The sequence below is a fragment of the Bos taurus genome, chromosome 18 (assembly GCF_002263795.3).
Source record: "Bos taurus isolate L1 Dominette 01449 registration number 42190680 breed Hereford chromosome 18, ARS-UCD2.0, whole genome shotgun sequence".
Taxonomy (NCBI): Eukaryota; Metazoa; Chordata; class Mammalia; order Artiodactyla; family Bovidae; genus Bos; species Bos taurus.
In genome coordinates, this window is record NC_037345.1 from 7896052 (window position 1) to 7912730 (window position 16679).

A 16679-nucleotide genomic window follows, 5' to 3' on the forward strand; every position below is an offset into this window, starting at 1 on the left:
AGTGGGGAAGAAAGGACCCCCACACTGACTGGGGGACAGGGGCTTTTGCTGGACTTTTGACTCCGAATAACCTTGAGATTTTGGTATCACTATACCTCCATTTACAGATAAGGAAACGGAGGCTCCCAAAGGGTACATAACGTACCCCAGAAACAAAAGGGAGGAACATGAATCTAGCGTCACTGGAAACATGTAGCGTCTTTCCTTGGTCCAGAGTTTCTTAGCACCTGCTGCACAAGTGAGAATCTTCTGGAGAAGCTGCAAGACTCCTGAGGGCTGGACTGTACCTTCAGAGACTCTGGGTGGGCCTGGAGTGGGGCCCAGCACCGGCACTGCTAAAGCTCCCAACCAGGTGATCAGAACATGTGGCCACGCTGGAGCAAAGCCAGGCCAGGCCGCTCTCAGAGCTGAGCTCTGCGATCCTGAGACAGTGTGGACCCAGCCCTGACCCTGCTAGACCCAGCTGGTTGTACAAAGGCCAGTGCCTCTCACTTTTCTCACTCCACCCAGAGAGGCAACAGCTGGTTCTTTCTTGAAGCAACGTAAGTAAAGTGAGGTCAGTAACTCATCATCCAACGTAGCAACGTGAGTGTGGATTTCTGGTGATAACATCACCTCGAGATTCAGAAATGCAGGGGAACCTTCAGTACTATTCCTTACAGTTCGTGCGTAGTTTTTGGTTCCCAGTATTTATTATTTAAAAGGGTACATGAAACGTTTTATGTTTACTTCTTCAAAAAGTGAAATATAATTAAGTTGCTCTTTACATAGGATTCTTTTTCTTGCTGGGAGGTAGGGGGTGGTGAGGAGACTCAGAGACCTTTAGTCAAAATAAAACCAAACAATTTTCCCTAAATGATCTTGCCAGTTTTTTTTTTTTTTTTTTCATTTTTATTGTAGTATAGTTGATTTGGGGCTTCCCTAGTGGCTCAGTGATAAAGAACCCACCTGCTAATGCAGGAGATGTGGGTTTGATCCCTGGGTCAGGAGGATGCCCTGGAGAAGGAAATGGCAACACACTCCAGTATTTTTGCCTGGACAGAGGAGTCTGGCGGCCTACAGTCCATGGGGTCGCAAAAGAACTGGACACAACACAGCGACTAAAGCAATAGCGTAGCTGATTTACTAAAGTAAGAGCATAACATAGCGTTATGTTAATTTCAGGTATACAGCAAAACGAATCAGTTATACCTATACAGTATAGACACTCTTTTTTTAGGTTCTTTCCCATATAGGCCATTATAGAGTATTGAGTAGAGTTTCCTGTGCTATACAGAAGCTCCTTGTTATCTATTTTATATATTAGTGTGTATGTATCAATCCCAATCTTCCAATTTATCCTTCCCCCCATCCCACCAGTTTAAACCCATCAAGAAAGTTGTTTGTTAGTTTTGGTTCAGCCAAATGTGGAAGTGGAAAGGGAGAGCTGGGGATGTAATCGGAGGATTAAAGATTAGCTGCCACACATGGCCGGGGAACTGACCTTTGACCAAATATAAGTCACGCCAGCACAGCTTCTCCCTGTGCAGGAAGAGATCCCAGGCCCTCGCAGTGCCATCTGAAGGGAGGGAGATGTAAAGGAAGCTGCAGGGAGGGAAGACAAGGAGTGGCCAAGAGCAGTCCCTGAACACGGACGAGCATCGCTCTCGCTCAGAGCCCTGCACAATGGAAATAATATTTGGCAGAAATAAGAAGGAGCAACTGGAGCCTGTGAGGGCCAGAGTAACAGGTGAGCATTTTGTATAAACCACGGGTACTTACATGTTTAGATGTACACTTTTTTTTTTCCTGCTTATAAAAGTAATGCTTACTGTAAATCATTTTTGGAAAATCTGGAAAACCGTAAATAGAGGTGACATGATCCATATTCTAGGCATATTCCCTGTGAAAATCTCAGTGTGCTTTTATGCATTATAACTCAGCTTTCAAGGGGAGTCAGTGGTTCTCACTACTTCCAGGAGAAAAGTCCGAGGACTACTGCTATTGGCTCATAGCCAGTGGGATTATCCTGCAAACTGTGCTCTGTCCCCAGGGTGCGGTATTTGTAAAAGTGGGTGCATCCTAAATTAATTTCAAAATGATACGAGAAGCGTGTGCGAGGGCCCGTTCTTGTGCATGCGCGGTGCGGGAGGGCACCGCAGATCCCGATGAAATTTCCTCAAAGGTGCGGTTTCAGGGTGCGAGCACTGCAGAGCAGATGAGACAGCTCCAGGGTGGGAGCTGCCACATGAACCCTCCTTGCATAGCTTTCTCCTCCTCTTCTGCATGGCCACTTTCCTGGGACCATCTTGTTTAGACTGTACAGGGCAGAGAGTGGTCTGCACTTCGGGTCCCAGGAGCCGTGCTGAGAACAAGGAAGGGGGTCAGCTCAGCCACACCACTGTTTTGGACAGATGGGCAGTTTTCACAAGGACGAGACAGCACTGCCCTCTGAGAGGCAAGTCACATTGGAGCTTTACAGCAGACGAATTGCCTTGGAAGGCTTTTGGAAGAAAGAAATAGCATGTATGTGTATTTTTTCTGATTACAGAGGTAATGTGCAATCTATATATGTATGTATATTCAGTTCAGTTCAGTCACTCAGTCGTGTCCGATTCTTTGTACTTTATATCCAGAGGGATATAAAAATCAGCTGTATTTCTTCTGTCTCTTAAGGACTGTTAATATTTGAGTCTATTTTCTTTAAGTTTTTAAAAGAAACATCAATATAGATAGTATATGCATGCGTCCTCCGTCGCTTCAGTCATGTCTGACCCTTTGCAACCATATGGACTGTAGCCCACCAGGCTCCTCTGTCAATGTGATTCCCCAGGCAAGAATACTGGAGTGGGTTGCCCTGCCCTCCTCCAGGGGATCTTCCCAACCCAGGGATTGAACCCGCGTCTCCTGCATTGCAGGTGGATTCTTTACCACTGAGCCACCCGGGAAACCCATAAGATTAATCTGATGATAGGTAGACTTTATATACAAATACTTTTTCAAAAAACAAATGTACACTTACTATTAACTTTTTATTTTTAAAAAAAGTGGATCTGTGATACCCATCATTGTATGCTCTGGGGTACGGTGGGCATTTTGCCATTATACTCCCTTGCAGCTCATGTTTATTGGCTGCATGTCAATACTTGGAAATTTTAGAGAACAAGAATCCCAGGACCTGAGATGGTGAATGAACCTCTAGATCTAAGTCCGTTGTTTTCACAGGATGGTCCCCAGCCCTGCAGCATGAGCACTCCCCAGGCTCTTGTTAGAATCTCAAATTCCTGGACCCACTTCAGACCCTCTGAATCAGACACCCAGGGGTGGAGCCCAGAAATGTGTGTTTTCAGAGCCCTCTGGCTGCGTGCAGGTGGGGGACCACTGCTGTAAACTGGGCCCCCTTCCTTGACAGGTGTGAAGCTGCGGGCCTGGGAGAAGCATCGACTTGCCCGAGGCCAGGCGGCCAGCAGAGGACAGGCTCCAGCCCAGTGCCAGCCTCCCTGCAGGGTCACGTCTAATCCACCAGTCAGGGTCTGCTGGCAGGCAGCTCACTACACACGGTGCTGTGTGGCCGCATCTGTCCAGGGAAGCCAGGCCAAGGCTCTGGCCTCACATCCGGCTGTGCTTTCGTGACTCTGATTCTTCCTTTACAAGACACTTGAGCATTTCCTGACTCAGTTTCCTCATATGGCTGATAAAGTCAGCACATACCTACCACATGGGATTGCTGCAATGACCAAATGATTTAATCAACTACAGCACATAGTGCTCAGTAAACGCTCTTCTTAGGGCTTCCCTAGTGGCTCAGCTGGTAAAGAATCCGCCCGCAATGCGGGAGACCTGGGTTTGATCCCTGGGTGGGGAAGATCCCCTGGGGAAGTGCATGGCAACCCACTCCAGTATTCTTGCCTGGAGAATCCCCATGGACAGAGGAGCCTGGTGGGCCATAGTTCATGGGGTTGCAAAGAGATGGGCATGACTGAGCGACTAAGCACAGCACAAATGTTCTTTTTACATCTAGGGCTTTACTTTTAAGCTCAGATTCATCTTTCCCTGCTCTGCCTCAACCTGCTCCTTCTCCTGTGTCCCAGGTCACTGTGAATAGTCACACCCAGGGCAGGAGACTCGGCTGGCACTTTTTCAGTGTTCCCCTTCCATTTCCCCTACAATTAGTCAAACTCTAAGTCCCTTTGTTTTATCAGTTTCTCTCTGTCCCACTGCTACTATCTTCCTTCCTCTCTCAGGTCTTCCCACCTCTCTCTAGCTTCTCCTCCAACCCAGAGTCCACACCATAGCCAGAAATAACTTTTGGTACCCCAAATCTGATCACATTCCATTAGTATGAGAAGAGGTAGGTCCTTAGAGACAGAACGTGGATTAGGGGTTGCTAGGAGCTGGGTGGCATATGCAGACTAACTGCTAATGAGCACAGGGCTTCTTTTGGGGGTGATGGAAATGCTCCTGGGTTGGTGGTATGGTTGCACAACATTGTAAATATACTAAACACACACACACACACACCCTGAATTGTATACTTTGAAATGATGGATTTATGTTATGTGAATTATATCTCAATTTTTAAAATTGCAAAAGAAAAAAATTAATCCTATTATTCCCTGTCACACCCATCAAAAGTGTCTCTTTCTTCTAAGCACCAAATCAAAGCTAGATTTGGTCTTACTGATCTTGCCCTCTACTTAGCCTTGCAGCCTCAATACTCGCTATACCCTCACTTGAAAGTTACAGGCCAGCTCTTACTAAACAGCTTGCATACTTCTTGGTCTTTGAACCAGTCTCTGGTCTCTGGGTTCAGGTTTTTCCAGAGATAAGAATTCAGGAGTAAGTCATTTATTTGGGATGTGCCTCCCAGATAATCACGATGATGTGATCACTGACCTAGAGCCAGACATCCTGGAATGTGAAGTCAAGTGGGCCTTAGAAAGCATCACTACAAACAAAGCTAGTGGAGGTGATGGAATTCCAGTTGAGCTGTTCCCAATCCTGAAAGATGATGCTGTGAAAGTGCTGCATTCAATATGCCAGCAAATTTGGAAAACTCAGCAGTGGCCACAGGACTGGAAAAGGTCAGTTTTCATTCCAATCCCAAAGAAAGGCAATGCCAAAGAATGCTCAAACTACCGCACAATTGCACTCATCTCACACACTAGTAAAGTAATGCTCAAAATTCTCCAAGCCAGGCTTCAGCAATATGTGAACTGTGAACTTCCTGATGTTCAAGCTGGTTTTAGAAAAGGCAGAGGAACCAGAGATCAAACTGCCAACATCCACTGGATCATGGAAAAAGCAAGAGAGTTCCAGAAAAACATTTATTTCTGCTTTATTGACTATGCCAAAGCCTTTGACTGTGTGGATCACAATAAACTGTGGAAAATTCTGAAAGAGATGGGAATACCAGATCACCTGATTTGCCTCTTGAGAAATTTGTATGCAGGTCAGGAAGCAACAGTTAGAACTGGACATGGAACAACAGACTGGTTCCAAATAGGAAAAGGAGTTCGTCAAGGCTGTATATTGTCACCCTGCTTATTTAACTTATATGCAGAGTACATCATGAGAAACGCTGGACTGGAAGAAGCACAAGCTGGAATCAAGATTGCTGGGAGAAATATCAATAACCTCAGATACGCAGATGACACCACCCTTAGGGCAGAAAGTGAAGAGGAACTAAAAAGCCTCTTGATGAAAGTGAAAGAGGAGAGTGAAAAAGTTGGCTTAAAGCTCAACATTCAGAAAACCAAGATCATGGCATCCGGTCCCATCACTTCATGGGAAATAGATGGGAAACAGTGGAAACCGTGTCAGACTTTATTTTTCTGGGCTCCAAAATCACTACAGATGGTGACTGCAGCCATGAAATTAAAAGACGCTTACTCCTTGGAAGGAAAGTTATGACCAACCTAGATAGCATATTCAAAAGCAGAGACATTACTTTGCCAACAAAGGTTTGTCTAGTCAAGGCTATGGTCTTTCCTGTGGTCATGTATGGATGTGAGAGTTGGACTGTGAAGAAGGCTGAGGGCCGAAGAATTGATGCTTTTGAACTATGGTGTTGGAGAAGACTCTTGCAAGTCCCTTGGACTGCAAGGAGATTCAACCAGTCCATTCTGAAGGAGATCAGCCCTGGGATTTCTTTGGAAGGAATGATGCTAAAGCTGAAACTCCAGTACTTTGGCCACCTCACGCAAAGAGTTGACTCATAGGAAAAGACTCTGATGCTGGGAGGGATTGGGGGCAAGAGGAGAAGGGGACGACAGAGGATGAGATGGCTGCATGGCATCACTGACTCGATGGACGTGAGTCTGAGTGAACTCCAGGAGTTGGTGATGGACAGGGAGGCCTGGCGTGCTGCGATTCATGGGGTCGCAAAAGAGTCAGACACGACTGAGCAACTGATCTGATCTGATCCCAAGGAACACTGGGCGAAGGAGGCGTTGTCAAGCCATTGACCACCAGGAGTTATTGGAGCTGCATCCTCCGGGCAAAGCATAAACCACGCCTCACATTGTGTCCACCGAGGGCAAGGAAGTGGTGGCCTTGGACCCACAGCACCCCATCTGTCGTCGGGTGAGAGCAGCTTCCAGGGGCATTAACTCTCCAACGTGGTTCTGGCTTGTCCATGTGTGTGCAGAGCTGCTCCACAGTGAGAACAAAGCCCTCAGGTGAAGAGCTTTAGGTATTTGCAGAAAGCAGCCTTCAGGGAGAGATGAAAGCCAAGGGGACGTGGGCAGGGCGCCGACAGCACCTGCAACACTGTCCCAACAGCCGTGGAATGCCTGCCTCACGTATAATTTAAACTTTTCTAATAGCCCCGTACCAAAAAGAACAAAGAAACAGATGGCATTAATTTTAATAGTGTTTTTCCTTTAATGCCACATATCCAAAATGTTATCAGTTCAACATATAGCTAATGTTCTTAAATTGCTAATGAGATACATTTCTTTTTCATCCTAAGTCTCTGGAATCTGGTGTGCATTTCACAATTACTGTACATCTCAGTTGGGACTAGCCAAGTTTCCAGTACCCAGTTCCCCTACATGGGACAGCACAGCTCTAGAATGTTCTTTCCTCATGCCTTTGCAAGGCAAACACCAACTCTCCCTCAAAACTCAACCAGGTCACCTCCTCCAGGAAGTGTTCCTCACCCTCCTGCTCTCAACCCACCTTGGAGCGGAGTTCTGCTCCACCCAGCACCCTTGCTGAGTCTGTGGAACTGCCTTTATCACAGTGTATTTTGGGTATTTTCCTTAGTCTTTGTCTCTTAATGGATGAGGAGTTCCTTGGAAGCAGTGTGCATGGGTGCTCAGTTGGGTCCAACTCTTTGTGTCTCCATGGACTGTAACCTGCCAGGCTCCTCTGTCCATGGGATTCCAGGCAAGAATACCGGAGTGGGTTGCCATGCCCTCCCCCAGGGGTCTTCCCAACCCATGGATGGAACCCGTGTCTTACGTGTCCTGCACTGACAGGCAGGTTCTTTCCCACTAGTGCCACCTGGGAAGCCCCACTTGAACATAGGCATGCTGCCTGTTCATCTCGGTACCCTCAGCGCCCACACAATGCCAGGCACATTCTTTCTGGAAGTGAACAGATTCAGTGAGTGGTAGAGGGGCTGTGTGGACACTTCTTTGAGCTTTTTGGTTTAGGTGCAGAGCTGGAAACTAAACATTCTTTCTCTCATCAGGCAAGATTCCAGCCTGGCTGCAGGGGATCCTGCTCCGCAATGGGCCTGGGATGCACACGGTGGGCGAGACCAGATACAACCACTGGTTCGATGGCCTGGCCTTGCTCCACAGCTTCACCATCAGAGATGGTAAGAGCACCGCATGGTTTGCCGTGGGTGCTGTGACAAATGACCACAGATGGAGTATCTTAAAGCAACACACAATTCTATTTCTCTTCTGGTTTAGTAGCTAAATCATGTCTGACTCTTTTGTGATCCCATGCACGGTAACCCACCAGGCTCCTCTGTCCAGGGGATTTTCCAGGCAAGAATACTGGAGTGGGCTGCCATTTCCTCTTCCGGGGGTCTTCCTGACCCAGGGATCCAACCTGCATCTCCTGTGGCTCCTGCATTGCAGGTGCAGCCTTTACCACTGAGCCACCTGGAAAGCACCTAAAAGTTTCTAGTGAGTCTCAGACTAAAACTTTACTCTCAGAGGTAAGCAGCTGTTTCCTGTTCTTTTCTGAGATGGGCAGTCAGGTTGCCAGTGTTGGTGCAGCACAGCCTGGCCTGGTCTCTCCTCTCCTCTAGAGCTCTCAATGCCTCCCCTGCGTCTCACAGTGGAAATGTAAACAAAAACATTAAGTACTTCTATACACAATTTAAGAGGGCACACATAAGGCAATCAGGGCCCTCCGATTTGCAAGTAACATAAAGCCAGTACTTCTCAAAAGATGGTCTGTGGGTTTCTGCATCAGAATCCCCCAGGATGCTCATTTAAGCTGTGAATCCTGAGACCCTGCCCAGGGCTCAAAGGGAAGGATAGAGCATCTGTGTTCCCAGATGACCCCGAGCACACTGGTGGTGTGGGCCTCAGGCCTCCGTGGTCTTCAAAACCAGGCGGTTCTAGTGCACAGTTGGCATGAGGAACGGAAATCAGTGCCAAACCGGGAAGACAAGAACTGGAGTAAGAACAGCAAAGACAGAAAAATGACTCATAACCCTTAGCAGAGGCCACCAGAAGATAATGCTTTCAAACACTAACAAAGATTTCAATCATAAAGGCCAAGTGGAGATGGGGAAGAGTATACAGGAGCGCTTTTTTCAAGTCTAAAATTCTTTCAAAATTAAAATTTTTTATAAAGCAGATTTGAAGATGAGTCAACCCAGGTCCCCCTTAGCGATAGATTTGATTGTTTTCCAATAAGAAACCAAGCCGTCATCCCATGAGGATCGAACGTGTGAATTCCAAGAGTCAAAGTCACAGAGAGATTTTTTTTAAATTATAGTTGATTTACAATGCCGTGTTAGTTTCAGGTGTGCAGCAAAGTGAATCAGTTATACACATACATGTATCTACTCCTCTTTTTTTTTTGGAGAAGGAAATGGTAACCCGCTCCAGTACTCTTGCCAGGAGAATCCCATGGACAGAGGAGCCTGCTGGCATGCTGTAGTCCATGGGGTCGAAAAAGAGTCGGACACAACTGAGTGACTGAACAACTCTTTTTTTAGATTCTTTTCCCATATAGGCTATAACAGAGTGTTGAGTAGAGTTCCCGTTCTATACAGGAAGTCCTTATTAGTTATCTACTTTATACATATAGTAGCACATGTAGGTCAATCCCTGGGCGAGAATTCCCTGAGATGCAGCCTCTCCTTGAAGCCATCCTTGTGACAGTGGATATGTGATGGGCATTTCTCTGATGGGAACGAGTTGTCAGTGTGTCTTGGGCCCCACTTTTTGGCATATTATAATTGCACCAACCATGGAAGCATAGGTTATACTACAGCAAGGAATGTGAAAAGTCAACATAATGTCATGTGCTAATTAATGGCAAAAAAACCCCACCAAACTCTAGAGGTTTCAAATTACCCACCAAAATGAAGGCCCCAGGCCTAAGTAGTCACAGCCCTGAAGACCTGGTGGGGTCCCCACGGGTCCCCCAGCCTCCCCCCATTCCTGCTGCTCTCAAGCACCTAACTGGTGCTTCAGCCTCTGTGGACTCAGCCCTCACAGGAAGTGGGCTGTGCTCCCCAACCCCACGTCTTGACTTACAGACTCTGGGGAGACTGACTGGGAACACCTCGCCCTCTTTCCTAGCCCCACCTCCCCGATTCGTGGTTCAGTTCCACTTATCCTTCAAGGGCTTTGAAAAGTTGTGGCAAGGGAATCAGAGATCAGAGTGACACAGCCACAAACCAAGGAAAACAGACTCTCCCTGCGAGCTCCAAGAGGAACCCGTCCTGCTGACACTTTGATTTTTGCCCTGAAAAACCCACTTCAGACCTGTCTTTCAAAACAGATAACAAATTTGTGTTTCGTGAAGCCACTACATTTATGATAATTTGTTACAGCAGCCACAAGAAATTAATACAGGTCTAGAATCATCTAGTATATTTTCACGTTGGTCTTGGCAGACTGGTCAAGGGTCCATGCTTTTCTGGAGTGAGTGAGATTCTCTCCAGTGTCATCAACACATGTACTGACCCTCTCCTGTGTGCAGAATGGGTATAAGAGTGCTCCCTGGTTGCAGAGTACGGCAGAAGCCAACACAATATTGTAAAACAAATATCTTCCAATTAAAAATTTTTTAAAGATTTGAAAAATAATTTTAGTGAGAGCAAAAAGTCTTCTGTACCATTAATAATTAAAAATGAAACCATGTTTATTTCAATTAAAAAAATGTTACTCCAGGGGCTAAATTGTTAATGTAAGGCTCCCAGAACTGAACTGGGTCCTTGGGAAACCCAGCCTGAGTATGGGGCCTTCTGGATCAGTCCTCTAAACCTGGACCTTACCTGGAGGGACTCCACCGTGGTGGAAGGCATGGTCAGTGGCCTGGGCCAGCAGGTCTCTGGGTGATGCTGGACAAGGCGATGGAACATTTCTGAGCCTCAGTTCCGCCATACGTAGATGGAGCTGGGACTAGGAATACTTACCTTGCCGTATTGTTGTGAGTCAACCTTGCCAAAATGTATGTGAGAGTTCACACCAGCGCTTATTGTATCCAGCACACACATTTAAGAGATGGTCTCAGTAAGCCACCCCCACCCCCACCCCGACCCCTTCACATCCCTGGAATGGCTCAAATAAGTTCAGATAAGTTTCAAATAAGCCTGTGATGATTCTGCTGCTTCTCTTTCAGGTGAAGTCTACTACAGGAGCAAATACCTGAGAAGTGATACCTACACTGCCAACATCGAAGCAAACAGGATTGTGGTGTCAGAATTCGGAACAATGGCCTATCCAGACCCCTGCAAAAACATATTTTCCAAGTAACTGTCCGTTTTGTATCTAGTCCCGCTTTCCAATATCCTTGACGGTCGAGACAACCAGCGTTTGCTCCTCTGACGGTGTGTTTAGGGTGGATGGAAAACTTCCCATGATGGCCTTTGACCATGCAGGCTACGTACTTCTGGATTACAGATAGCAGGCAAGGCAAAGAGCATCTGGCAGATTGTCAGATGTTCTCCCACATGGCTGGTGGGAGAGCACTTTGAAGTCACCTATCAAAATTACAAACACACATTCCCTTCAGTCCAGAGAGGTACTTGCCTGTTTCTGAAATGACAAATGTACAAGGTTATTCGTGGCTGAATGATTTGTTATGATGAGGAACTGAAAATAACTCAGGTGATCATTAACAGAAGAGTGTTAAATAAATCACAGTAACACTATACAGGAAAACACCAGGCAGATATAAAAAGCACTGAGGATGCTCTCTATGTACTGAATGGAAAATTCCCCACTGCTAAGTGGGGAAAAAGGAAAAAAAAGCTAAGTGTAGAAAGAGCATATAATATGCTGTAATTTGTGCTATAAGGCAGGGGATATCTAGGTTTGTTTTTGAATGTGCAGAAAGCCTGGGAGAAGGCATGGGCGAGGTAGGGAACCAACGGGAGGAAGGACGGGGGAGATTTTCAGTTGTACACATTTAAAACCATCTGGGTTGTGATGCATATGAATGCCTTACGCGTTCTGAATTGTTGGCCAGGGAATCAGGCCAGTGGTCATCATCTCCTTTCTGATAGGCTTTAGACATAGAAGGGGTACATTAGGGGTAGACTGGCCTGGAGAGGGAAGCTGGTTTCTGCTTCTCCAGAACTGACATCATCTCTCCAATCCCAGCTTCCAGCGCTGGGGGTCCCGCAAATAGCAGGCTGGGAACAGCCATTGCAGACGGGGGAGGAGCCAGGGGGCAGCGGGAGGGAAGGAATTGAAACCGCAGCTTGTGCGGCATCCTTGCTGTTACAGTGATTGCCAGTAGGGGGAGCACTCACCAGTACTCGGGGCCAAGACTTCCTGCTTTGAGTGTGCCTTCTAATAGGATGATCAGTTCTTAACTCAGTTTACTTTCCTTTTTCAAAGAAACGAATTTCTTGGACAAAGTTGAGGTAACGAGGGTGGATTGTCATTCCTGCTCAAAGCAGAGATCAACTGCTTTTCTAGTTTCGGGGGAGCCATTATGGGTATGTGTATGATTTCTATAGAGCTTCTTAAAATACTTGAGAACTGTCCACCAGCTCTTGATGGCTCTGGTGGGGGAGACCTTTGGATCTGGGGAGCTGGGGAGGGCTCAGTGGGCAGCCTTGCTGTCCCAGCTGACTCCCTTCTTAGCTGATTGGTTGTGGTGGTGCTTTGGGTTAACTCGATCTCTGGACTGTCAGATTCCTCAAATGACCAGTTGTGACCCAGCACTTTCCCTCCCTTAGTTGAAGTAGAGTGTTTTAAGTGGTAGGCGAACTAAAGCCATCTGGAGTAGAACCTTCCAGCTGAGTGGACACAGTGGTTGACCTGCTGACTTGCTTTCCTCCCCAGAGCTTTCTCCTACCTGTCCCACACTATCCCCGATTTCACAGACAACTGTCTGATCAACATCATGAGGTGTGGAGAAGACTTCTACGCGACCACAGAGACCAGTTACATCAGGAGGATCAACCCCCAGACCCTGGAAACCCTGGAGAAGGTATCAGTGAGTCTACAAGCAGCCTCAGTGCCTGACTTAAGGAATGGACCCTCTGCAGGGAGGCCAGGAGGCTGCAGGCACTCAGAGAGGAGCCCCCTCTGAGCCCCTCGTCTCGGGCATCTTAGCACTCTGCCCTGCCATCTCTGTGTCTGAATTCGTTCCTAGCACTCCCGTGACAAAGGAACACAAACTAGGTGGCTTAGGTCAACAGAAATGTGTTCCCCCACAGTTCTAAAGGCCGGAAGTCTGAAATCAGGTGCTGGCAGGCCCTGTTCTCTCTGAAGCTTCTAGGGAAGGAAACTTCTTTGCCTCTTCCTGCTTCTGGTGGTCGCCCCTTGGTTTACAGATGCCTCGTTCCAATCTCTTGTAAAGATACAAATCACCCACCCTATTCCAGAATGACCTCATTTTAACCCTATTTCCAAAATATAGACACGAGCGGTTAGGACCTATTTCAACTTGCCTTTTTGGAAGGTCCAGTTCGACCCCTGACAGTGTCGACAGTCCTCGGCACTGAGTGGCCCCTCAGTGGAAATTTGAATGAATGACAGACAGTGCTGGGCTGTCCAGGACCCCCAGCATCCCTGGAGAGGAAGGCATTAGGCAGAGAGCATGGGTGCAAAAATCAGCGCCCACGTGGATACCTTTCCTGGGCAGAAGCGAGTCTACGTTTTCACAAAGATCAGTAGACCCACTTTCAGTTTTCTCCAGCTGGCTGTTCAAAGCCTTGATGTCTTTGCAATACATCTTAACGATCTGTTCAAGGGAGTGCTTTTCTTAGCCATGAAATCATGTCCAGCTCCTCTGAAGCTAGGCAGCATAGGTCCAACTGAGGAGCACTTTCCACAAAGCTGCAGAGAGGAATCACTAGGTGAGAAGGAGGTAGCGCCCGACTTTTGGCTGAAGGTTGTGCCGTTCTCAGGGAGGAAGGGCGGACAGCTGGTTCCCTGGCCACCCCATTGCTCTATGATTGTGGCCTGTTTGGAGTCGGGATCGTTACTGAGGTCGTTAGTCAGTGTTTCCCTTTGACCAAATGCTTTTTGTAACCTCTCCGTTCCCAGAATAACCCTAGGAGAGAGGCCTGGGGATTTATGCCTCTGTGGGATACAAAAGGGGAGGATTTAAATGACTTCACCAGGGCCGGGATTAGCACCCAGGCTGCCTCTCTGCCCACGATGTTACTTGGAGCTCTCTGCGGTGAGGCATCGGGTTTCCACACCGAGGCCACCCGGTGGGGCCAGAGAGGGACAACCGTCAGAGAACACACGTAGCTCACCAAGCCCCCTGCAGCCTGTGTGCTGTGGGAGCCCCCACGAGGTTACATCAGGTCGCAAGAGGAAGCGTCTCCTTTAAAGGCAATGTCTGCCTTATTTTCAGGTTGGGAGACATGGAAAAATAGCCATCACCTCTCTGAGCCTGGAGTCAGGCAGCTCTTGGCGGGACTTTGCCCTCTCCCCTTTTTAAAAGCAGCTGACTGTCGTGTTCTGCAGGTTGATTTTCGTAAATATGTGGCTGTAAATCTGGCAACTTCACATCCTCACTACGACGCTGCTGGAAATGTTCTCAATGTTGGCACGTCCATCGTGGACAAGGGGAAGACAAAATACGTGATCTTTAAGATCCCTGCCCCAGTCCCAGGTGGGTCATCCTGGGGCTGGGATGAGGCGTGAACACCAAGGTGGCTCTTTGGGAAGAGTTCTGGTTCTGGTTGATGGCACAACACTCAACCTGATACTTGCCCACATCCATGACTCAGAGGACCATGGACTCGCTTTTCTCCTTTAGGAGAAAAGGGAGGATGCTACGTTTCCTTTTGGAAGAAGTGAATCCCTTTGCTCTTTCAACCTCCTTTTCTTTCGATTCCTGTTCATTATTTCATTAATTTATCTGTTAATCATGTATTTATCAATCTATCCACTGATGTTGTCATCCATCCATCATCCATCCTTCCTTTCATTCATTCATTTTTTAGTTTTCTGACAAACCTCCATCTGTCAGGGCTGTGCTGCTTTTTCTCATCCAAGCCCCAAAAGCCAGGCTCCCCGGGTTGTTCAGGGAGCTCAGGCCTGCTGGCATCCACTGCAGATTCCGCCCTGTTCCCTGAGCCTTCTAGACATTCTTCACTCAGGCCCGGGAGCCTGGCATGGCGCCCAGGCTGATTGTGATTGCGTGTTCCTGCGGGGGAGAAGGGTGGGACTCCTAGCCCTTATTTGGGCAGGACCCTCTCGCAACCACACCCAGGAGACCAGGCCTCCGAGGGTGGCTGTGCGGGCTCCGGGGATGGTGCAGGACTTCGAGGGTGCTCAGCTAGACCTTCTGGTTTAGGAAGACAGGTTTCCATAGGAGATTGCCCCTGGCCCCTCCCTTACCATTCTGTAGAGCACCCCCATCCAGCAAATTCCAGGCTCCACTGGCAGACGGGAATCCCTGGGTCCCATGGTGCAGTGAGTGCTCTTGTTAAATGGAACCCCCGTTAATTAAGCTAATAAAGGGATGCAGGGTCCGGCTCAGGATCCTAGAATGTCCCACCTGAGGGTAGGCTAGCCATTTGAGTTTGCCACCTCATGTTCCTGAGGACCGGGAGCCCCAGGGGATCGGGTGACATCCCCACGGCTCACAGCAGGTACCCTCCGCACCTGCTCCAGGCTGGCGCTTCACCAGGATTCACACCTGCCTCCCGCCTCCCAGGCCAGGGTGCCTTTCCTTCCCGTTTGCTTTGTGTTCCATTTGTTTAGTGAAGAAAAGACCTACCTACCCCACAACCCGACAGCCTGCCTCCCACCAGCCAGCTGTTTACAGGGTGCACAGGTGGCCACAGGAATGGCAGGGACGCTTGCATGTAACTCATTATAACCCAGCCGCAGGCCTGGGTGGGGAGGCCTTTTGGCCAGCAGCTGACTCATCCTTGCAGAGGAATAAGGAAACCAAGCAGTCCCAAGCACCTCTGTGCTGGGTGCCGGGTGAGGCGCCTGGCCTCCTGCAGTATTTCCTTCAGTTCCCCCCTTCCCTCCAAGGGTTGTCCCTCCAAAGAACAGAGGAGGTGGCCAGGCTGAGGGGACTGTGTCCTTTGGCTTAACCCTGTGCCTCTGGCTGCCCCGCCAAGCCTCGGTTTCCCATCTGTAAAATGGGAATCATACAGCCGACCCTGACTGCCACAGTCTGTCACATCAACACAGGCACTTGGGCTCACTCCTAGGTCCTTCAGAACAGGAAATGCCAAGAGAAATTCACAGAAACCCTGTGAAATGCATGTCAGATGATGGACCTCAGCAGCGTGTCAAAGCTTCATCTTGGGAAGCTAGCCCACGGCCCGGGCGTGGCTGTGCTCAGTCGCTCAGTCGTGTCCGACTGTTTGCGACCCCATGGACTGTAGCCCACCAGGCTCCTCTGTCCATGGGGATTCTCCAGGCAGGAACACTGGAGTGGGTTGCCATGCCTCACTCCAGGGCATGGCCTGGGAGACTGACGGAAATACAGAGCCGTGGGCCCTGCCCCACAGGCTGAGTCAGCCTCCACACTTTGTCATGACCCCCAGACAATCTGCGTGCACGTTCAATGCTTCAGGAGCATTGCTCCAGAGCCGGGGTTGCAAATGTTTTCTGTAAAGGGCCCCAGAGTAACTATTTGAGACATTGCCGGCTGTGTGGTCTGCGCCACGTCTGCTGGACTCTGAATCCTGAAGGCAAAGCAGCTGTGGACTCTGCAGGAGGCGGCAGCGTGGCCCTCGCTCCAGATAAACCTTTATTTTGGAAGCAGGCGGAGGCCAGCTTAGCCCCAGGCCAGAGTTACTGACACCTGGCCCTAAGGCCCAGAGACCCAGGGGCCTTGAGCCTGGGGAGGCAGCGGTTTCAGATGCTAAACCAGGCCCCTGGGTCGGGTGGGGGGAGGTCCAGTCCCTGCCTCAGCCAGGCAGCAGCCCTTCACCCGGTTTGCTGTCGACTCCCAAAGATTCTTCTCAGCGGGGCGGGCTGAAAGGCTGGGCTGTAGGATGCGGTGGCCCTGTGGTGTCCTTGGGAGGCAGTCAGGTCCCAGCTGCTCCTGAGGCTGGCTTCTCT

At 48.8% G+C, this 16679-nt stretch overlaps 1 protein-coding gene across 1 annotated transcript in view; it reads left to right on the forward strand.

The window, feature by feature from the left end:
• Window positions 1-1531: 1531 nt before the first annotated feature.
• BCO1 (beta-carotene oxygenase 1) overlaps window positions 1532-16679 on the forward strand; it is a 30912-nt gene continuing 15764 nt past the window's right edge. Inside the window, exons 1-5 of the mRNA NM_001024559.2 lie at window positions 1532-1729; window positions 7679-7807; window positions 10804-10933; window positions 12477-12624; window positions 14115-14262. Coding sequence (NP_001019730.2) covers window positions 1666-1729; window positions 7679-7807; window positions 10804-10933; window positions 12477-12624; window positions 14115-14262 — 619 coding nt within the window. The 5' untranslated portion in view covers window positions 1532-1665. The remainder of the gene's footprint in view (window positions 1730-7678; window positions 7808-10803; window positions 10934-12476; window positions 12625-14114; window positions 14263-16679) is intronic.